The 24,604-nt window shown below is 46.9% G+C and overlaps 1 protein-coding gene across 1 annotated transcript in view; it reads right to left on the reverse strand.

The window, feature by feature from the left end:
• Nucleotides 1-4,516: 4,516 nt before the first annotated feature.
• DNAAF5 (dynein axonemal assembly factor 5) overlaps nt 4,517-24,604 on the reverse strand; it is a 66,938-nt gene continuing 46,850 nt past the window's right edge. Inside the window, exons 12-13 of the mRNA XM_083153148.1 lie at nt 24,037-24,228; nt 4,517-5,304 (exon numbers count right to left, since the gene is read on the reverse strand). Coding sequence (XP_083009274.1) covers nt 5,156-5,304; nt 24,037-24,228 — 341 coding nt within the window. The 3' untranslated portion in view covers nt 4,517-5,155. The remainder of the gene's footprint in view (nt 5,305-24,036; nt 24,229-24,604) is intronic.

Consider the following 24,604-nt stretch of genomic DNA (forward strand, 5'->3'; position numbering starts at 1 on the left):
AACCCCCATAGAGGGAGAATAAAATAGGTGGCGAGCGCAGCTTACCACCGTGCCCGCAGCGTGGCGAGCGCAGTGAGCCCACAATGGGCTTCATTGCGCTCCCCCGGCTGTGCAGTCGGGATTCCAACATCTGAGTAATGACTGACGGAATCCCGACTGTCGGTGAAATATACCACACCCGATGATACACGATAGCTTAAAATCAACAACATGGTACCTTACTAGGGTTGCTGCCCAAGATCCCTCTGAATTAATGCCTTCATGAAACTGGCCATTAAAATAAGTTTGTTACTACTTTGATCTGTACGGTGATTGGATTTAAAATATTAATGAACCTTGTCTTAAATTGTTATACTCATGTAACTTGTATACAATACACAAATGTAGAGTGTTTTATTACCATGTAAAGCAATGTCTCAATAAAAAAGTTTGGTACTTGTGTAGTATCACGGCTCCCACGATGTGCATCGTATATGAAAAAATCGCCTCGCATGCGATGAGATGCCATTTATCACAGAAATCATTGACATGTGTTAAAATCATGTTAAATGCACCCCAAAGGGAATTTGTTACTGTAGCACCCCCACTATGAACGCCAACCCGAAGCGTGGCGAGCGCAGCGAGCCCGCGAGGGGCGGCGGTACGCGTCCTAGGACCTTTACATACCCCCACTATCCACGTCGGCGTGGAGTTGAGAATAGAAAGTGTGGCGAGCCCGAAGCGTGGCGAGCGCAGCAAGCCCCGCAAGGGGACGCGTATACCTTCACAGGTATCTGCGTCCCCTCACGGGCTTCACAGGTATCCGCGTCCGCTCGCCACACTTTCTTTCTCAACTCCACGACGACGTGGATAGTGGGGGTATGAAAAGGTCGTAGGACGCGTACCGCCGCCGCTCGCCACGCTTCGGGGTGGCGTTGATAGTGGGGGTGATACAGTGTGAAAAAAAGACATTTGGGGTGCATTTAACATGTTTGCTACTAATTTAAATGCATTTGGATGCATTTGTGATCAAAATCGCATGCCATCGCATCGCATGGCATGTGATTTTTACAACAAACTCATAAAAAACCCCGGAAAAATCGCATTAGATCGCAAGCCACTACATATGGCATGCGATGGGAGCCGTGATAGTATACAAGTACCAAAAGTTTATTGGAAAACACACAGCCTATGTTCTAATCCGGCCTTTAAGATATTATGCCAATTGTCAAGTTAATCAATTCTAAGGTTTGGCTGTGATTGAGCAGCAAACAGGTTTCACTTTTGTATATTAGAAGGAATTTTACTTTTAAAGTTTTGTACTTTACCAATCTCATTTTTACGGTTACACATAATAGAAATTGTATGGATGGAAAAAGCGCCATCTGCATGTTCTCTCTTGTGGCAAGAACAATGAGGGTGCCAAACACAAAGCTATGGTCCCTTTTTATGGGACAGGTTTAAAACATTTAGAATTTTAAGATATGTTCAGTCAAAGTAACCAGTCTTTGTCAGTGTGTTGCTTCTAGATCAATACAAGATACAGGGAGTGAAACGTAATAGGATGAGAGATTTAGAAAGTGAGAGATTTGGTATGAAATCTCCAGTTTTCTTAAAGCGGCAATCATTTACACTGCACAATTGGAGATTTCATACCAAATCTCTCACTTTCTAAATCTCTCATCCTATTAAATTTCCCCCAAGGTGTTTATGTATGTATTTAATATAAAGTTTGAAAAAAGAAAAAAATATGTAAGCTCACACTTTAGACTTATGTAAGAGTTGAGCGATTATAAAACATTAATTGCTCGTCAATAAGAGTTTTGTAAAATCACCACAGTCTAATGCTGGCAGACCCCGGAATAATTAGGATGGCTTTCGAGAGTCTTGCATTGGCTTTCTGTTCTGGCTTCAGTATTTTTTTTATTGTTTTCCAGTTTTTGTTCTTATTGACCGAATGATTTTAAAGGGATACAGTTTTTGCCCCACCAGAGTGATCAGCTTTATGTTTTACCATTTGATAGTAATCAAGTGCTTAATATTCTACTGTATGTTCTTTTAGATTATACTTTGTTTAATTGATGATTATGAAATGTGTGCACTTTCCTTCGTGGACTGCATGAGATCATATGGATTCTTTAAATTTTCTAGATGAAAGAGACCTTGATACTTTTAACATAGGGGCTTGGCTAGGTCTCCTTTACCTGTCTTAAGTATATAACGTCCAGGATCACATATAATCACTTACGGCAGAAGTTCCCTATGTGACTGCTGTGTCACCAGCAACTATAAACATAGGTGTGCGCACATTGTGTGTTAGGGGTGCACAGGCACCCCATAATGCTCTGCCCACCCTTATGAACACATCCCTGCCACTAACAATACCTTTTGCTTTATAGAACTTATTCTATTAAAAGAAGCGCCCATCAATCAATTATGTGTGTTTTACATTGTTAATTGTACTAGACCATTGTCATATCACTACACACCTGCGTCATCCATATATGTTTGTGACTGTATTTGCATGTACGGTTACACAGAGTAATTAGAAGATTAAAACTGTAATAGGCAGGAGATCATGGTGTGGCTGAGAGACGTTTTATATTGTAACGACTGCCAAGAGCTGATGGTAGACACGCCTGGTTGGCGTTGCACCCCCTAATAAAATTTGCTGCGCACGCCTAGGACTAGAAAGGAAGCTGGGAACATAACGCCTGATTCAGATGTACACTAATGCAGTCTCAGCTGTAGATAGTGAATGTGCGCTAAGATGTAAATGCTCCAGGTGCCTGAATCAGTATTGAAATGCCCACATGCCTGAGCATATCCCAATGGCTGGGTGCTAAGATGCAGGACCGGCTGCAGATGAGCTGCCTGTCCAGTTTCTAAGTATCCCTATGGTCACACAGCATGGCCGCAGGTAGGAAGACGCTGGAGCCACTGCAGCTGTATATGGCATTGCAGTTTGAGGCATGCCTTAAAAACACTCACAGCATACGCCAGTCACCATAATCAAATTGGTTCCTGTCAATCACTTTGGGAATAAATACTCCCAGCAACCGCTGCTGCAAGGCCATTGTGGTACATACACAGAAAGACGGATACATATGCTGGTGGATATTTATCACTCACAGCTATATGCAGATATAGGCCCTTATTCTGGTTGATGTTGAGGGACTGCACATGCGCATAAACTTTGATGCACATGTGCAGCCACTGCTTGTTCACCATTTATTCGCACCTTGAAGTGCGTGCGTGGGGTTGCAGTGAAGGGACATGCCCATTGGGAATGCCCAGCATTTCATGGGCATTCCCATGCTAGTGCGCCGGTGACACGGGTGTGGGGGGCGGGCAGCTGGCCAACCACTTCCCATACAGGAACTCGCCTATCTAAAACACCACAGAGGTGTCTTAGATCTGCAAGACATTGCAAAATCATTCGATGGTCGGCAACCATCGAATGATTTTGTCCCCGCACTTAAGGCTGCGAATGGATGTATATGCAAAACATCAATTCGCATGCGTGCGGGGAAAACGCGTGTGAGGGAGGAGGGACGGCAGTGCGCGTGGCGTTTCATTGACTCGCAAAGCTGCGAAATTCGCAGCTATGCGATTCAACCAGAATAAGGTCCACAGAGCATGGATTTTTTTTTTTAAAGGGTGTTTCTGAGATTTATAATACACAAGGCACCATGGAAAGCAGCCATGTGTCAAGGGTCAGGATGTCGTAAATATATGCAATGGTTCATTTTAATAGAAAATGTATGTAATTATGAAAGCATAAGGCCCAAAAGACAAATGTTATGTTACTCCTGAGCTGTAATACTATCATAAATCTAAACTTTTTTGATAAAAAAAATAATAATGGCAATTACATTTCTTAAATGAATTATACAACCTGTTTCCTGTACTCTGAGCATTGTGTGTGAATGGGGAGCGAATTTAAATATGAGAATGGAAACGGCTATTACGGTTACTTACCAATATGGGGGGGGTATTCAATCCTGAACAATATTTGCAAAAGCTGGAAATACCATCAAGGGCCTATTCAATCCCAGCTGTTTTTGTCCAGGACTCGCCTCTGCAGATACAACTTTTTTAAGTGTCGAATCCGCATTATCGGAAATGGCGAATTAGAGGCTGCTTCCAGCAGAAAATACAGATTTGCCGATCTGCTTCTTTTTTGACTTTTGGAGTGTTCCTGACACTCTGAAGAACAGAACTGACATTAAATAGGTCGAACCTATTCTTGTTGCAAACGGACGATATTTACGACCTTTGGAAATATTATCTGGATTATTAGATAAACATTCTAACACAACAGTGATTCACTCCGCCATGTTGGTTTACAAACATATGCACCGGCAACCACTAAAGGGTTCTGTGAAAGTACCAATAAAGGATTATCCCGGTCCTCTGGAAAAGTACCAATAAAATTACTTATGAACTTGCCTTTTGAAATCTATCAGAAAGTCCAGAACATAAAAGGGGCCGGACGAAAATATTATAAAGCAACTGTTGTTGCTAAGAATAGATTTGTTCTTTTTATTGCTTAGTTTATTTATAACTCAATAAATGACGACGGGATTTATAATCTTCAATACTATGTATAGAAATAGCATTGGTATTTAGATGTGGGTGGGGCATGCCGGAACAGAGACCTAAACTGCTGTGTAAAAATAAAACTGCCCAGCACTTGTGAGCTACATGCAAAAGCAGATCGTATTTACCCTGCACAATAAACTATACATGTATTTGCTCCCCATGACAACATAGTGTGTAAAAGGGACAAAGTTAATTTCGCTCTCTCTTTTTATTCCCAGATCAGAATCAGGCCTAATAAAAGCAGAATTTGTTTAAGAGTACACAAAAATGATACAACTCGCTTTTAGCTGCTCACCAAAATATAATGTTACATATTTTAAAAATTATTTAAAAAATAAAGCACAGTATAAGAAAATGCAGTTTTCCATTATTTCTTGTCTGACATTGGAAAGGCTTCAGTGGAAAGCTCATGGGTAGATTTCGCAGTGTGGATGTACAATATTGGACTGCCTAATTTTTTTCCATCAAAGTATTTTGTGGGCACATAAAATACATACAGTACATAAAAAAAATGGCATGCTGAACAATTGTGATATGGAACATAGATTACTCTTCATCAGAGAATAAAATGCTACGTGGCTCCTGATTGGCTGTTAATGTAGAGCTGCAGGTGCTGCAAAAGTTGATCGCAATAGGCCGGAGTCCTGTGTTTATGTTTCACAGCTTCGATCTCTCGTACCAGCAGTGATGGGTACACAACACCAGCTTCTTTCAGAACGTCTGCAAAAAACAGAGATCACAGCTTTCAAAGGCTAAACTTACATTGGTGTATGCCCGTCCTATTTATATTCCATCAGATACAAAAAGTTATTTTGCAAACTTTTTGGGTAATTGTACTTCATTGCACTTGTAATCCTTTCCAAAGTCATAGAATTTGACGGCAGATAAGAACCATTTGGCCCGCGTGCCTTTGAAGGAGCTAGGGGCTGTCCAATCAACAATAGTTTTTACTTTCCCAGGATCCATCTCCAAGCCAGTACTAGACAGGATATGTCCCAGGAAAAGAATTCTCTGCTACGGAGAAATTAATTAAAAAAAATATAATAATTTAAATGATTTGTGCTTATAGGTCATCCTTAGGATTCACTTCCGTTTTTAGAATTGGAAGCCACAAGTACTGGTTTTGCCTATTACCGAGACTATAAATAAATTTGAATTGGTCTTCGCCCACAGACTCCGGGCACCTCTGCAAATGGGGACTGGCCTATGGGATTAATTCAGTGACACCATTTCTAGAACGAGTTTCACAATAAATGTTTGCCTGCAAAGAATATAGGAGAAACGGTTTCCTAAGCAAATGTCTAGGGTTTAATATTATTATTATTAATAATTATTTACGTGTAAAAGACTCAATTTCTGTTGCAGTTAGATTCTGATTTTTCTGTGAAAAATTTGTGAATAACCAGGTTAACATGCCATAGGCACACGCAAACATACATGCAAAAAACCTGCCTAAAACGATATTATGTGTAAAAAAAATGAAACTGGTGTAAAAATGGTAAGATGCTGCCCCCTAGTGTCAGTAAGCTGTCATTGTATGTATGTAGATAAATATTGTATGAGTAAATCAATGAATGGGTTAAAGCACAGGTTCTCTGTGGATCTTTTATGTCAGTTAATAATGAGTGCACCTGTGCACCAGGCGGGTGACCTGTGAACTGTGTGGGTTAAGGCATGGAAAATAGGGGTATGGGTCAGAGGGTCGACATACATTGGTTCGACACAAGTCAGCTCAAAAAAGACTTTAAAAACTTGTGTTGACCTTTTGACTGTCGACATTACCATTGTCGACCTAATGCTTGTGCTGACCTAACCCGGTCGACGTTAGCCATGTCGACCTATTTCAGGTCTTGATCTAAGCCCTGTCGACCCAATGTAGGTCAGCATCCATAAGGTCGACCTAGTGAGCGAATCCTGGGAAATAGCCAATATTAATCACTACAGAGTACAAATAAGGACAAACAGAGCCGTCCTGTGTAGTATAAATCAGAGAAAATAAGATTTATGGCACATCATTTGTTCACTTCTCTTCTTCCCTTTTTCTGTAATACGGTGTCAATTTGGCAAAAGACAGGTTAAGAGATCATTGTATAGAAGTCTGTCAGAAGTCCGACTTGTCGTGATCAATTAAGGGCGTCAGACATGGGCACCATGATAATAGGCCTATTACTTTCCTCAAAGCACCCCATCACATTATGCCAGCGTGATTAATGGGCCGATGTACAGTCAGAAGCGCCCATACATCATTCCCTGGCAGTACAGACAAGCAGCAATTTGTACCACAGCCTAATATGAAATCTCCCTGGTGGATGTCTACCAGCAAATGACACAACCCGCGATGTAGAAATTCTATCGGGTCACCTGTGACGTACATTGCAGGAGAAATACATTGTACACATTATTTCAATGTAAATTTGTAAGAAATTTCAAATACATTCAGCTAAACATCAAACCGCTATCTGAACAGACATGTACAGTAACTAAACCTATATTCCGCTTACATTGTGTACAGACATGTGATCACGCCAGGTCACGTGAGAATCTTTCAGCATTGGGTGTATTTTTCGCCTCTGGCTTGCTTGAAAAAGGGATTTTTGTAAGAACTTACCGTTCGAATCCCTTTCTCTGATATGGTCCTGGTGACACAGCTCAACACTGGGATGTAGGAGGGTCCGAAGGAGCCAGGCACCTATCCTAAAGCTTTAGAGGGTAGGCTCCTCCCCTACTGCATCCCTGGACTCTTCAGTTCAATCTTTCAAAGCCACTGGAATACATTAACTCAGTACAAACGCCTGCACATATTATATGCACATTTTATAACAGAAACTGTTAACTTTTAACCATTTTAACATGAACAACATGAAACTTCTGGCATACTTACTGAGCGTAAGGGAGGGATCGCTGTGTCACCAGGACCATATCAGAAAAAGGGATTCGAACGGTAAGTTCTTACAAAAATCCCCTTTTCTCTTTCAATGGTCCTGGTGACACAGCTCAACACTGGGACGTTCCAGAGCCGGTCCTTTGGGAGGGTACGCTCAGGTCTGCAGCTCTCAGCACTGCTCGCCCGAATGATGCGTCCTCCGACGCGAACTCATGGAACCTATAGAATTTGGCAAATGTGTGAACAGATGACCAAGTGGCAGCTCTGCAAACCTGCTCAGCTGTGGCCCCATGTCGAACCGCCCAAGAGGTGGCAACTGACCTGGTGGTATGCGCATTAATTCTGGCCGGTACAGGCCTACCCACTTTGGTGTATGCAAAAGCTATCACAGATCGCAACCACCTAGCAATAGTCTGCTTAGAAGCAGGCCAACCAATTTTGTGTACGTCATACAGTACCAATAATGTGTCAGTCTTTCTGACACTCTTCACTCTGTCCACATATATGCGTAAAGCACGCACAACATCCAAAGTCTTCAACTTGTCCCTTTTCTTGGAACCCTCTGGGGGTTGAAACACAGGTAGAACTATCTCCTGATTTAAATGGAAGGCAGAGACTACCTTCGGTAAAAATTGAGGCACTGTTCTCAGAACAGCCCTGTCATCATGAAAAATTAAGAAGGGAGATTTGCATGACAAGGCTCCCAACTCTTTTAGCAGATGCTACTGCTAACAAAAACACTAGTTTCCACGTGAGAAACTTAAAGTCAGCCGACCTTAAAGGTTCAAAAGGTGCCTTCTGAAGGCAATCCAAAACCAGTGACAGATCCCAAGGCGCTACTGGTTGCTTGTAAGGGGGTTTCAGTCTGGATACCCCTTGTAAAAAAGTTTGAATCTCCGGCAAAATGGCTACTCTTTTTTGGAAATAGATGGATAAGGCCGAAATCTGCACCTTCAATGATTGAAGGCTTAGGCCCGATGAAAACCCATCTTGTAAGAATTCCAACATTCTTGATAACTTGAAGTGAGATGTGTGAGCTTTTCGCCTCTCACACCATCTAATGTAAGTCTTCCAGACTCTATAATAATTTGCCGACGAAACAGCTTTCCTGGCTTTTATCATAGTCTGCACTACTGCGTCAGAAAACCCTTTCCTTTTCAAAATGGCGGCTTCAATAGCCAGGCCGTCAAAATCAATCGATCGGAATCCAGGTGATTGAATGGGCCTTGTCTTAGCAGATCTGGTCTCAGAGGTAGACGCCATGAGTCCACAGACAACCTCTGAAGCCTCGAGTACCAGGACCTCCTTGGCCAATCCGGGGCCACAAGGATCACCGTAACCTTCTGGTCCTGTATCCTCTTCAAAAGTCTCGCTAACATTGGAACTGGAGGGAATGCATAAAGAAGATCTCCCTGCCACTGAGTAGTCATGGCATCCACTGCCTCTGCTAGCGGATCTCTCATTCTGGTATAAAACCTGGGCACCTGATGGTTGAACCTGGATGCCATCAGGTCCACATCCGGAGTTCCCCACCTCAAAGTAATCTGGTGAAACACCTGAGGGTGTAAGCTCCATTCTCCTTCCTTGAGCTCCTCCCTGCTCAGGAAGTCTGCTTCTATATTCTCCACTCCTGGAATGAATATAGCCGATACAGCAGGAACATTCTGTTCCGCCCATAGGAAGATTCTGGACACCTCCCACATGGCCAATCTGCTGCGTGTACCTCCCTGGTGATTCAGATACGCCACAGCTGTGGCATTGTCGGTCTGAATCCTCAAAGGGAGGTTCCGTAACCTGTCTCCCGCCAAGGAAATCACTTTCCAGACAGCTCTCAGCTCCAAGATGTTGATTGGTAACACTGATTCCTCTGCCGTCCACAGGCCCTGCAGCCTGAGATCCAGGACTACTGCCCCCCAGCCCCTGAGACTGGCATCGGTAGTTACTACCAACCAGTCCCAGGTCTGTAATGACCGACCCCACTGAAGGGAATCTACTTCTGTCCACCATTTCAAGGAGTCTCGAGTGTCCGAAGACAGCACTATCATCTCCGCCTTCATGGTCAGAGTGTTTCCTGACCAGGCTGACAAAATGTTCCATTGGAACACCCGAGAGTGGAACCTGGCAAATTGAAGCGTCTCGAATGACGCCACCATTTTCCCCAGGAGCTTGAGGCACCTCCATACTGACAAGCTCTGAGCTCTGAGAATCTCCTCCACTAGAGTGACCAGATCCCTGGCCTTTACCTCCGGGAGAAAAACCCGATGGAGATGGGTATCCAGTATGACTCCCAAGAATTGAAGCCTCTGTGATGGTACCAACTGAGATTTTTGTAAATTTAAAATCCAGCCGTGAGCCTGCAAAAAAGGGATTTTTGTAAGAACTTACCGTTCGAATCCCTTTCTCTGATATGGTCCTGGTGACACAGCTCAACACTGGGATGTAGGAGGGTCCGAAGGAGCCAGGCACCTATCCTAAAGCTTTAGAGGGTAGGCTCCTCCCCTACTGCATCCCTGGACTCTTCAGTTCAACTTTCAAAGCCACTGGAATACATTAACTCAGTACAAACGCCTGCACATATTATATGCACATTTTATAACAGAAACTGTTAACTTTTAACCATTTTAACATGAACATCATGAAATTCTGGCATACTTACTGAGCGTAAGGGAGGGATCGCTGTGTCACCAGGACCATATCAGAGAAAGGGATTCGAACGGTAAGTTCTTACAAAAATCCCTTTTTCTCTTTCAATGGTCCTGGTGACACAGCTCAACACTGGGACGTTCCAGAGCCGGTCCTTTGGGAGGGTACGCTCAGGTCTGCAGCTCTCAGCACTGCTCGCCCGAATGATGCGTCCTCCGACGCGAACTCATGGAACCTATAGAATTTGGCAAATGTGTGAACAGATGACCAAGTGGCAGCTCTGCAAACCTGCTCCGCTGTGGCCCCATGTCGGACCGCCCAAGAGGTAGCAACTGACCTGGTGGTATGCGCATTAATTCTGGCCGGTACAGGCCTACCCACTTTGGTGTATGCAAAAGCTATCACAGATCGCAACCACCTAGCAATGGTCTGCTTAGATGCAGGCCAACCAATTTTATGTACGTCATACAATACCAATAAAGTGTCAGTCTTTCTAACACTCTTCACTCTGTCCACATATATGCGTAAGGCACGCACAACATCCAAAGTCTTCAACTTGTCCCTTTTCTTGGAACCCTCTGGGGGTTGAAACACAGGTAGAACTATCTCCTGATTTAAATGGAAGGCAGAGACTACCTTCGGTAAAAATTGCGGCACTGTTCTCAGAACAGCCCTGTCATCGTGAAAGATTAAGAAGGGAGATTTGCATGACAAGGCTCCCAACTCAGACACCCTCTTAGCAGATGCTACTGCTAACAAAAACACTAACTTCCACGTGAGAAACTTAAAGTCAGCCGACCTCAAAGGCTCAAAAGGTGCCTTCTGAAGGCAATCCAAAACCAGTGACAGGTCCCAAGGTGCTACTGGTTGCTTGTAAGGGGGTTTCAGTTTGGATACCCCTTGTAAAAAAGTTTGAATCTCCGGTAAAATGGCAATTCTTTTTTGAAAATAGATGGACAAGGCCGAAATCTGCACCTTCAACGACTGAAGGCTTAGGCCCGAAGAAAATCCATCTTGTAAAAAATCCAACATTTTTGATAATTTGAAGTGAGATGTGTGAGCTTTTTGCCTCTCACACCATCTAATATAAGTCTTCCAGACTCTATAATAATTTGCAGAAGAAACAGCCTTTCTGGCTTTTATCATAGTCTGCACTACTGCGTCAGAAAATCCTTTCTTTTTCAAAATGGCGGTTTCAATAACCAAGCCGTCAAAATCAATCGATCGGAATCCAGATGATTGAATGGGCCTTGTCTTAACAGGTCTGGTCTCAGAGGTAGACGCCATGAATCCACTGATAACCTCTGAAGCCTCGAATACCAAGACCTCCTTGGCCAATCTGGGGCCACAAGGATCACCGGGACCTTCTGGTCCTGTACCCTCTTTAACAGTCTTGCTAACATCGGAATAGGAGGGAATGCATAAAGAAGATCTCCCTGCCAATGGGTAGTCATGGCATCCACTGCCTCTGCTAGCGGATCTCTCGTTCTGGCATAGAACCTGGGCACCTGATGGTTGAACCTGGATGCCATTAGGTCCAAATCCGGAGTTCCCCACATTGCAGTGATCTGGTGAAACACCTGAGGGTGTAGGCTCCATTCTCCTTCCTTGAGCTCCTCCCTGCTCAGGAAGTCTGCTTCTATATTCTCCACTCCTGGAATGAATATAGCCGATACTGCAGGAACATTCTGTTCCGCCCATAGAAAGATTCTGGACACCTCCCACATGGCCAATCTGCTGCGTGTACCTCCCTGGTGATTCAGATACGCCACAGCTGTGGCATTGTCGGTCTGAATCCTCAAGGGGGAGTTCCTTAACCTGTCTCCCGCCAAGGAAATCACTTTCCAGACAGCTCTCAGCTCCAAGATGTTGATTGGCAACGCTGATTCCTCTGCCGTCCACAGGCCCTGCAGCCTGAGATCCAGGGCTACTGCCCCCCAGCCCCTGAGACTGGCATCGGTAGTTACTATCAACCAGTCCCAGGTCTGTAATGACCGACCCCACTGAAGGGAATCTACCTCTGTCCACCATTTCAAGGAGTCCCGAGTGTCTGCGGACAGCACTATCAACTCCGTCTTCATGGTCAAAGTGTTTCCTGACCAGGCTGACAAAATGTTCCATTGGAATACTCGAGAGTGGAACCTGGCAAATTGAAGCGTTTCGAATGACGCCACCATTTTCCCCAGGAGTTTGAGGCACCTCCATACTGACAAGCTCGGAGCACTGAGGATCTCCTGAACTAGATTGACCAGGTCCCTGGCCTTTATCTCCGGGAGGAATACCCGATGGAGATGGGTATCCAGTATGACTCCCAAGAACTGGATCCTCTGTGATGGTACCAACTGAGATTTTTGTAAGTTTAAAATCCAGCCGTGAGCCTGCAAAAAACTGATGGCCTCTTTTAAATGACTTTGAAGCAGTGTTGCTGATTCTGCTTTGAACAGGAGATCGTCCAAATAGGGTATTACTGTGATTCCCCTGAGCCTCAGCACTGCCGCCATCACAGACATTATTTTTGTAAATACCCTTGGCGCGGTTGCTAGGCCAAAGGGTAACGCCCGGAACTGTAAATGCAGGTCTCCTATGGCAAATCTCAACAGCATCTGATGTTCCGGGTGAATGGGAACGTGCAGATATGCGTCCTGGACATCCATGGACGCCAGAAATTCTCCCTGGTCCAGACTCAGGAGTACAGTTCTCAAAGACTCCATTTTGAAATGGTCTACCCAAAGGTGAACATTTAAGGACTTCAAATTTAGTATTGGTCTGAAAGACCCGTCTGGTTTGGGCACCAGGAACAGCGTGGAGTAAAATCCTTTCTTCCACTCTGCCCTGGGAACCGGGACTACCACCCCTTTTTCCAAAAGGGAATGAGCCGCTCTCATAAGAGCTGTGCGCAGGAGCGCCTGCTTTGGTATGGGTGTGGGGATGAACCTCTTTGGAGTCCGCCCTCTGAAAGGGATTTTGTAACCCTGGGTAATAATCTCTAAGACCCAGGTATCCTGGTCTAGAGAAGCCCAAGCGTCTCTGAAGTGTGTAAGACGCCCCCCCACCTTTATCCCTGCCGGGCTGATCCCCTGGCAGTCATGCGGAGGGTTTTTCCTCTCCTTTAGAGGCAGGCTTCTTATTGAAAGAGCCAAACTTGGACCTTTGGGATTTGCCCCTGGAGTTCTGGAACTTTCCCCTGAACGATTGTCCCCGAAAGGACGCACCACCTCTAGGGGAGGGCCGAAAGGACGGCCTAAAAGCAGCAAATCTGGATGACTGCTTTGTTGAGGAGGCCGGCAGAAACGTACTCTTGCCGCCTGTGGCTTGTTTTATAATCTCCTCAAGCTCAGAACCAAAAAGTAACTTTCCCTTGAAAGCTAACATTTCTAAGGCCTTTTTGGACTCATTGTCCGCTTCCCAGGCCTTAAGCCAGAGTACCCTCCTGGCATTTATGGAGACTGTGGATACTCTGGTAGCCATTTTAAGAGCTTCCTCCTCTGCTTCCACCGCATATTCTGCAGCGGCCTTAATCTTTTCTGCTACCAGCAAAGCACCGTGGTCAGCCTGCAGCATGGTGCATAGCTCACCAGCCCACTCTATAATGGCCTTAGAGACCCAGGCTGAAGCAATAAGGGGACGCAGGGTAAACCCCACCCCTTCAAAAATAGCCTTGAGGTTTCCCTCTAGCTTTTTATCCACAGCATCTTTAAAAGCTGCCCCACCCTGTACAGGTAATACCGTAGCTTTTGATAAGCGTGCCACAGAAGCATCCACAACAGGCACCTTTTCCCAGAGTTCAGAATGAGACTCCGGCATGGGGTACAGACTAAGGAATCTTTTAGGCATCTGTAGCCTCTTATCTGGGGTTTTCCAAGCCCCTTCCAATAGTTCCTGTAACCCCTCATCTGAGGGAAAAGTAACAGCCTCCTTTCGCTGTCGCTTAAAAACACCCTTAACAGGGGTCTTATCCTCAACAGACAGTTTTAACGCCTGTTTTACAGCCACAATAAGATCCTCTATACCAGCAGCAGAGGTCTCTTCACAATCATCACCCTGGTCCCAGGGTGTGTCAGTATACTCTCCTTCCTCTTCCTCTAACACATTAGGCATAGCATAAGACCTTTTAGGGGTCCCTGTAACCTCATCCATTTTGTCCAGTATTTCACTGAATCTGTTGATCCCCTTAGCAGTATCCTGCATCACCTGAATAAGTGCAGGATCTGCCTGGGTAAGAGGTAAGGAGCCAGACGACTGCTGAGATGATGGCATAGGTCTCTGTGATTCTACCAGCACATCACTCTGCCTGTCCAGAAGCTGCACCAAAGCGTTTACCGACCTGCCTAGGGCACTGGCCCACGCAGGTTCACTCTGCTCTCCCCTATGGTGTTCACTGCCCATGGGTCTCACATCAGCGCAAGTAATACATAAGCCCCCCTTGGCCATCTGCTCAGGGACAAACTTTTGTGTGCAAACATTGCACGCGCTCAGTGCACTAAGGACTCCCTCCCCCAAAACCACAGCCTGATGCTCAGACATGATGCAAGTGAAGCGTATATATATATATCTCAATATACACAGTGCAAACAATTGTACAAGCGTTTATACAAAGTCAATGCACCCAATCACTTAGCTGTCTGTAGGTTTCAACTGCGGGGAAGCGATGCCCAGGAAATCCAAGTCACTCTGCCAGGATCAATAAGCCAGCTCAGCTCCGCTGCAAGCGTTCTGAAAGGCGCCAAAGTCAGAGTGAAGGAAGAGACCAAAGTCCCTGCTGCTGCGGGGTCCGTGACCTTTTGGCGCCAACCACCCCCAGCTAGCCGCTCCTTAGGTAGGATTTCCTTGTTCCAGTATCTCCCCCTCAAATGGGGACCACTTGGAACATGCCTGTCACAGCGCTGCTGTCCTCTCAGTCAGGAGCTCAGCGTGTAAGCTCCGCATAAAATGGCCGCCGCCATCACGGAGCGCCTGTCCCCCATGATCCCCACCTAAATGTGGAGCCGGTTTCAGGCTACTCCGGAGCCCAGGCAGCCTCTTAATAGAGGCTGTAAGCGCAGCACAGGGAGACCAGACAGAGTCTACCCTGTGCACAGAGAGCTGACAGGACGCGCTTCTGTCAGCTCCTGCTGCGCTAGCAGTGTGAGGATTCACTATGAAAATCCTCACACTGTGCCTACCTAGCTAGGGTAATAGTTAATAAAATAATAAAAAAACCCTAACTACTCTAATTCTTCGGCTGCTCCTGCAGCCCTTTAGAATAGCACCCACTCCAGTGGGCACCTAACACGAACTGAAGAGTCCAGGGATGCAGTAGGGGAGGAGCCTACCCTCTAAAGCTTTAGGATAGGTGCCTGGCTCCTTCGGACCCTCCTACATCCCAGTGTTGAGCTGTGTCACCAGGACCATTGAAAGAGAAAAAACTGATGGCCTCTGCCAAGTGACTTTGAAGCATGGCTGCTGACCCTGCTTTGAACAGGAGATCGTCCAAATAGGGTATTACTGTGATTCCTCTGAGCCTCAGCACCGCCGCCATCACTGACATTATCTTTGTGAATACCCTTGGCGCGGTCGCTAGCCCAAAGGGTAACGCCCGGAATTGTAAATGCAGGTCTCCTATAGCAAACCTCAACAGGGTCTGATGTTCCGGGTGAATGGGAACGTGCAGATATGCGTCCTGGACATCCATGGACGCCAAAAATTCTCCCTGGTCCAGACTCAGGAGTACTGACCTTAAAGACTCCATTTTGAAATGGTCTACCCATAGATGGACATTTAAGGATTTCAAGTTTAGTATTGGTCTGAAAGACCCGTCTGGTTTGGGCACCAGGAACAGCGTGGAGTAAAAGCCTTTCTTCCACTCTGCCCTGGGAACCGGAATAACCACCCCTTTTTCCAAAAGGGAATGAGCCGCTCTCATAAGAGCTGTGCGAAGGAGCGCCTGTTTCGGCACGGGTGTGGGGATGAACCTCTTCGGAGGCAACCCTCTGAAAGGGATTTTGTAACCCTGGGTAATAATCTCTAAGACCCAGGAATCCTGGTCTAGAGAAGCCCATGCGTCCCTGAAATGTGTGAGACGCCCCCCCACCTTTATCACTGTCGGGCCTATCCCCTGACAGTCATGCGGAGGGTTTGTCCTCTCCTTTGGAGGCAGGCTTCTTATGGAAGGAGCCAAACTTGGACCTTTGAGTTTTGCCCCTAGAGGCCTGAAACTTTCCCCTGAAAGACTGTCCTCGAAAGGACGCACCACCTCTAGGGGAGGGCCGAAAGGACAGCCTAAAAGCAGCGAATCTGGATGTCTGCTTTGCTGAGGGGGCCGGCAGAAATGTACTCTTGCCGCCCGTGGCTTGCTTTATAATTTCCTCTAGCTCAGAACCAAAAAGCAACTTTCCCTTGAAAGCTAACATTTCTAGGGCCTTCTTGGACTCATTGTCCGCTACCCAGGCCTTAAGCCAGAGCACTCTCCTGGCATTAATAGAGACTGTGGACACTCTGGTCGCCATTTTAAGAGCTTCCTCCTCTGCTTCCACCGCATATTCTGCAGCAGCCTTAATCTTCTCTGCTATAAGCAAAGCACCAGGGTCAGCTTGCAGCATGGTGCATAATTCACCAGCCCACTCTATCATGGCCTTAGAGACCCAGGCTGAAGCAATAAGGGGGCGTAGGGTAAACCCCACCCCTTCAAAAATAGCCTTGAGGTTTCCCTCCAGCTTTTTATCCACAGAATCTTTAAAAGCTGCACCGCCCTGTACAGGCAATACCGTAGCTTTGGATAAACGTGCCACTGAAGCATCCACAACAGGCACCTTTTCCCAGAGTTCAGCATGAGACTCTGGCATGGGGTACAGACTAAGGAATCTCTTAGGCATCTGTAGCCTCTTATCCGGGGTTTTCCAAGTCCCTTCCAATAATTCCTGCAACCCCTCATCTGAAGAAAAAGTAACAGCCTCCTTCCGCTGTCGCTTGAAAACACCTTTAACAGGAGTCTTATCCTCCACAGACAGTTTTAAAGCCTGTTTCACAGCTACAATAAGATCCTCTATACCAGCAGCAGAGGTCTCTTCAAAATCATCACCCTGATCCCAGGGGGTGTCAGTATACGCTCCCTCCTCCTCATCTACCACAGTAGGCATAGCATAAGACCTTTTAGGAGTCCCTGCCACATCATCCATTTTGTCCAGTATTTCACTGAACCTGTTGATCCCCTTTGCAGTATCCTGCATCACCTGAATAAGCGCAGGATCTGCCTGGGTAAGAGGCAAGGAGCCAGAAGACTGCTGAGATGATGGCATAGGTCTCTGTGATTCTACCAACACATCACTCTGCCTGTCTAGAAGCTGCACCAAAGCGTTTACTGACCTGCCTAGGGCACTGGCCCACGCAGGTTCACTCTGCTCAGCCCTATGGGGTTCACTGCCCATGGGTCTCACATCAGCGCAAGTAATACATAAGCCCCCCTTGGCCATCTGCTCAGGGACAAACTTTTGTGTGCAAACATTGCACTCGCTCCCTCCCCCAAAACCACAGCCTGATGCTCAGACATGATGTAAGCGATAAATGTATAACTATCAGTATACACAGTGCAAACAATGTACAAGCGTTTATACAGAGGCAATGCACCCAGTCACTTAGCTGTCTGTTGGTTTCAACTGCGGGGAAGCGATGCCCAGGAAATCCAAGTCACTCTGCCAGGATCAATTAGCCAGCTCAGCTCCGCTGCAAGCGTTCTGAAAGGCGCCAAAGTCAGAGTGAAGGAAGAGACCAAAAGTCCCTGCTGCTGCGGGGTCCGTGACCTTTTGGCGCCAACCACCCCCAGCCAGCCGCTCCTTAGGTAGGATTTCCTAGTTCCAGTGTCTCCCCCTCGAATGGGGACCACTTGGAACATGCCTGTCACAGCGCTGCTGTCCTCTCAATCAGGAGCTCAGCGTGTAAGCTCCGCATAAAATGGCCGCCGCCATCACGGAGCGCCTGTCCCCCATGATCCCCACCTAAACGTGGAGCCGGTTTCAGGATGCTCCGGAGCCCAGGCAGCCTCTTAAAAGAGGCTAAAAGCGCTGCACAGGGAGGCCAGACAGCGTCTCCCCTGTGCACAGTGAGCTGACAGGACGCGATTCTGTCAGCTCCTGCTGCGCTAGCAGTGTGAGGATTCACTATGAGAATCCTCACACTGTGCCTACCTAGCTAGGGTGAAAGTTAATAAAACAATAAAAATTCCCTAACTACTCTATTTCTTCGGCTGCTCCCGCAGCCCTTTAGAATAGCACCCACTCCAGTGGGCACCTAACACGAACTGAAGAGTCCAGGGATGCAGTAGGGGAGGAGCCTACCCTCTAAAGCTTTAGAATAGGTGCCTGGCTCCTTCGGACCCTCCTACATCCCAGTGTTGAGCTGTGTCACCAGGACCATTGAAAGAGAAAATGTGTCTTAGTCACAACACAATGGGAATAGGACCAACGAGGAGACTGTGCTGATTAATTTGATATATGACACTTGTATATTGTCCCACTTCAGCCCTGCCCACATTGTCCAGCTTCAGCCCTGCCCTGCTGTGGGCAGGGCTGTAGCTCTAGCAGTGGATCACTGAAAAAGGAAAGCATGGCAGGCTGGGAAAGGGGGCGCAGCCTCGTCTGCATCACTATTGGGGGGCAAGCTCTCCCTGCACTGTGAATAGATGCTACATGCATGGTATCTACTCAGCCTGTGGTGATTACTTCACAGCACCTTTTCCTACCCACAGGGCACTGCCATATGACCACAGGCTGCAGTCTACAGTAGCAGGACACTACTAAAAGGGTGGGAGCATTTTGACATTCCAAAAAAAATCAGGCCAGGCACAGTTTCCTGCTAAAACAGCCCAGCGCTAACACTACATCTGTGTGACTGTATACGAGGAGCTACAATGTAGCAGCAGCAGTTATCCAAGCTCTGTTGTGCTCCGTTTACAGACTCACACACACAATATACAAGCATACCTCCCAACATCTGGGCTGCCTGAGGCGGGATGGTGTGCGGCGAATTTTGGGGGCGTGACCTGCCGGAAAGGGGGCGTGGCCTATACGCACGGCGCTATCACGAGGCCACGCCCCCATTTCTCGCTGCGGTGGGGGCATGCCTAGCAGCTCTGTGAGCTGCTGGCCAGCCCCCAGCCCCCCTGCCTGCAAGAATAGACGCTGTGCGTCTATTCACGGATTACAGGGGGGGACGCCCAACTGCCCCCCCCCCCCCCCCCGCCGCGGGACACTGCCGGAGGCGGGAGGGACGCGGGAATGTCCCAAAATATCGGGACGTTCCCGCGATAAGCGGGACAGTTGGGAGGTATGTACAAGTGTCATGTGAAATCAGCACAATCACACAAAATCATTCTCCTTGTGTGTCCTAGTTGCATTGTGTTGTGCCAATGATGCTCTATTTCAGGTGACTTAAAGGCAGGGAAGCAATGCAATAAAGCAATGAGGAAGGCTAGTCAGATGCTTGGTTGCATAGGGAGAGGTATCAGCAGTAGAAAGAAGTAATAATGCCACTGTATAGGTCATTGGTACTGCCTCATATCGAGTACTGTGTACAGTTCTGGAGGACATATTTCCAGAAGGATATAAATACATTATAGACAAAGGCAACTAAAATGGTACCTGGCATACACACTAAAACTTACCCGGAAGGACAGAAAATAAATGGTACTTATATGTTATTTGGGCGCCCACTAAGCTATTTGCTTAGTTTACCGCGTCCGCTCGCCACGCTGGGCGCCCAACTGACATATAAGTACCAAATAAATCTAATTCTGTAAAGTTTGGAGCAGAGAATGAAATGGGGTGGGGCATGGTAAATACTTTCAAATATATCATGGGTTATAACAAGGTACAGGAGGGAAACATTCTTCAAATGAAGAGAAGCATTAGAACCCAAGGATATGCACTGACACTGAAGGGATTCAAATTACTTTACAGAGGGGCGTGGCTTGGCGAACCAACAGGGAGGACGTGAATAAGACCAGCTCCTGCCCTTACCAGCCTAAAAACCCCTCAATCCCTTGGATTATCCCTCTCCTTCCCACCCATCCCATCCTACCTGCCCCTCTCAGTGCTCCGATTGCCGGAGACCTCAGCTGCGGAGCCGGGGAGTGCTTATAAGCACTCTTGCAGGTTGCGGCCTGGTCGGACGGCCGGAGCCGGGGCCTCGATTTCGGCCGAAGAGACACGCCGCGGACCGTCAGCAGACAGCTTGGGAAGCGGGCCGCGCTGTCGGGGGACCGGAGATCCTTCCCCATACCCTCCCGCTACTGCCGCACGTCGGGGGACACGGTAAGCGCTCCTGCCGCTGGTCACGCGGTGAGACGCCGGACGCCGCCGGTGACTAGGAGACGGGAGCGAGCGGTGAATTACACACCCGCCGCGTCACCACTGAGCTCTGGCCGGAGGACAGGGGAGGCGGCGAACACCCGCGATAACGTCCCGGGGTGTTCTCCCTCCCTCTCCAGACCCACTAAACTACTCCGCCGGCCGCCATTTACCATACCCATCACTGTCCCTGAATATACCTCAAGGCCTCAAGCGGACACACCCCTCCAGTCTGGGGTGAAGCCTGGTGAAGCACAGCACGCTGCCAGCACCCACTGCACTCAGGCACCACCTCCACCTATCCATTAAACTCCCGTACCACACAGTGCTCGGCCTGCTTTCCCTGCAGACCCTGTGGGCAAGTTAACAGTGCCACATTTAGCTGCTACCCCCTGCGACCTTGCCCCCCAGGCGATCATCAGAGCCCTCCTGTACAGCTGTAGCTGATTGCTGCTGTTACTACAGCTTCAGGGTGGAACACATTGTGAAACAACCAGGAGCTACCTCTAATTAACCCCTGATGTGAGTCAGACACCTCCTAAAGCTGCCGCTCACTGATGCTGCAAGTCTAGCGACAGCTATGCCAAGGTGAACCCGCTGGGTGCCCCCGCCAGATCCACCACCCATATAGATTATAGCCCCTGCTACGAGTGCCGTTGTACCTAATTATGTCGCCTAAGAAAGCCAAAGAGGCAGCCCCAGCCAAGATATCCCTCTCTTCTAAGAAAACTCCACAAATCCCCACGCTGCGTTCTAGCTCCCCGAAGCTCCTGCCCCCCTCCTCAGGAGCGGTGGCCGAGGCGCTACACCCAATCGGAGCAGCGGGGATAGATGCTGATTCGGATGAACCGGTGACGGTAAAATCCTTGTGCCAGGTCTTTGCGATATTTCAGGCGGAGATGTCCAGAGATTTGAAATCGGCAATACGGGAAGTCAAAACAGAGCTCGTGGCCATTGGTGACAGAACCGACCACCTAGAACGTAAAATGGAGGAGCTAGTCACATCTCATAATGACCTTATCACCTCCTATGACCGTCAACAGGAAGAGATCGGCCAATTCAAAGCTAAGCTAGCGGATTTGGAAGACAGGTCCAGACGGAACAATATCAAAATTAGAGGCATCCCTGATTCGGTAGCCAACTCGGAGCTAGAGGACTACGCCAACACTCTATTCCGCAAGCTTCTGCCCTCTGCCGACTCAAAAGATCTTCTAATTGATCGCATCCATCGCCTCCCAAGACCCAAAACAGTCCCAGCCGACCTACCCAGGGACACCCTACTACGGGTACACTTCTTTACAATCAAAGAAAAAATATTGAGAGCGGCCAGGGAATCAAGCAACACAGATAATCTGGGCGGCCTTCAGATTTTCCAAGATCTCTCCCCTGCGACCATTGCAAGTAGGAGAGCATTTGCACCTATTACAACGGCACTTCGTTCCCACGATATCCGGTACCGCTGGGGGTTCCCGGTCAAGCTTATTGTCTACCATGAGGACACCACCTACACCATTTCTACTCTGGATGCAGGAGTTAAACTCCTGATGGACTGGGACATATCGGTCTCGAGACCTCCAGACCCGAAACGCCCACGCGCCTTTCAACAGGAATGGTCCGCTACTTGAGGACCCGACGAAAAGCCGGGCGACCTTGAAGTTCTGCTATGTGAACTCTGCTGTTACCACCCTTGCTTCCCCTTCCACCGCGACGAAGGACATGCGATAAGTATTGTCTATGCTGTTACTTACTTAAGCAAGGCCTTAAGCAGATGCTTCACCTGACTATGACTTATTGTCTCAGTATACCATAAAGTTTTAGTTAATTATGTTCCTATGGTATCTAGTTGTGGTTTCTAAGTTTGTTGCTAGTTCCTATTTTTGGTTTACTATACAATGCATGTATATTAGTGAGTGGCAGCCCTCTCATCTCTAGAGAGCCGAGCCACCCCCTAACCTCATACATACTACTGCAAGAAATCCCCTTTCTCTCTCCCTAGCAGTAGTCATGCAGGTCCTATATACCGGACCTTCTTGTTTTACCTTTCCCTTTGTCCCTCCCCCTTTTTATTATGCCCATGTCCCCCCCCTTTCTTACTCACTCCCTCCCCCCCTCCCCAGCCCTTCAGTTGGGCAGCAGATGCCGATACTTTCTCACCAACACAGTATTCTCCTTTTGTTGAATGTCAAGCTTCCTCTATCGGTCCACTACACCCTAGAATGCCTAACCTATTTTCTCTAAACGTTAAAGGGCTAAATTCTCCAAATAAACGGAGATTAGCTCTGTCCTACTTCTATAAACAGAAGGCAGACGTGGTCGCCTTGCAGGAAACTCATTTCGCTGCCTCTAACCCCCCCATTCTTAAGGACTCGAATTTCCCTATAGGATATTTTGCAAATGGCCCATTTAAACGGAACGGAGTCGCTATCTTAATCAATAAACATACTTCCTTCACTCTCCACTCCCAAATCTCGGACAAAAATGGCAGGTACCTAATATTGACCGGCCTTCTCGACGACAGATTGACTACCATAGTATCCCTATATGCGCCTAACTCAAATCAAATCCCCTTCCTACGTAAACTATTCCTCCTTATACGGAAATCATCTAAGGGCTCACTGGTGATTCTTGGAGACTTCAACCTACCCCTAGACCCCAAAGTAGATAAATCCCAACAACCTACCGCCCACCGAACCCCTATGTCCGACCCATCCGTGGCTTTCCGAAACCTCCTCTCAGAATTTGACTTATATGATACCTGGCGTTCTACATATCCAACTGGTCGAGAGTATACTTTTTATTCCCCGGTGCACAATACATATTCCAGGATAGACTACATCCTATGCGATAAATGGATCCTACAACACACGAAGGATGTCACTATCCTCCCAATCACCTGGTCTGACCACGCCCCTGTTATGTGGAAATACAATTTGAACCCACCCAACCCCACCACAAGACCGTGGCGACTCTTCCCGCACCTCTTAAAAGACCCCATCGCAAAAGACACTATATTGAACTCCATTAACTCCTACATGGCCTCCAATTCTCCCCAAGATACATCCATTATCAACCATTGGTGTGCCTTTAAAGCAGTCACGAGAGGAGCAGCTATACAAGCCGGGGCCAACCTAAAACGTAGAGCCCTTAAAACCCAAAAGGACCTAGAGGCCAAACTGACTGACCTCGAATCTCAAAATAAACGCTCACCCTCAGGATCTTTGAAAAAAGAGATCGCAACAGTGCGCGGCCAGCTCCAAAAACTCTTTCTAGCCCATACCCAATTAGCTTTAAATAGACTAAGACATAAATTTTATCTGTCAAGTAACAGATCCGGTAGAATGCTTGCCAGAAAACTACGCGTACAAATTACTTTACAGAAATGATGACTGCAAGTACAAAGCTGCCACTCAGACAGGAAACCTACCCATGCAAATCAACCAGTGAATTGAGAATACTGTAGAGAATACTGTAGATTGCTGTTCACTATGATCTGCAAATCCATACGAAATTCACTCGCAAATCATTTTCCCAGTCCGTGCAAATGACAGCAAGTCTGACCCTTCCACAACACTACACCAGAACATAGAACAGAAGAAGCCATCTCACCTAGTACTGTGGTCTGGATACTAGTATCAGGATCATCAAGATGTACAAGGAGACCCCGGTATAAGAATTCAAGGTGGCCCTTATAGGTGTTCCTCTCATATCGGTCATCAATGCATTTAAACCACAGACTCAGTGCTTTAGCAGCTGTGACCCGAACTTCATCCGAAGCATCATCAAGGCGCTTTATAAGCTCTGTTAGGAAAATAGGTACGAAAGGGAAGGAGTTATAAGGCTTCACATAACACGTCCGGATATCTACCATCTTGTGGTTGACAAAGCCCCTCTTCCTTTTGACAATATGGGATGATGGTTGGGTGTTTTGTTTCCCCATTTCTCACATTTATGGAGGACTATATATATATATATATATATATATATATATATATATATATATATATATATATATATATATATATATATATATATATATATATATATATATATATATATATATATATATATATATATATATATATATATATAGCAATGTGTTCTTACAGTTTGACCGCCAATTATCCAGCACCTGATGGCCTGGAACCTCCTTTAACGTTGACACAAAAGGTCCCGG

The sequence above is a fragment of the Crinia signifera genome, chromosome 7 (genome assembly GCF_055691185.1).
Source record: "Crinia signifera chromosome 7, ASM5569118v1, whole genome shotgun sequence".
Lineage (NCBI taxonomy): Eukaryota > Metazoa > Chordata > Amphibia > Anura > Myobatrachidae > Crinia > Crinia signifera.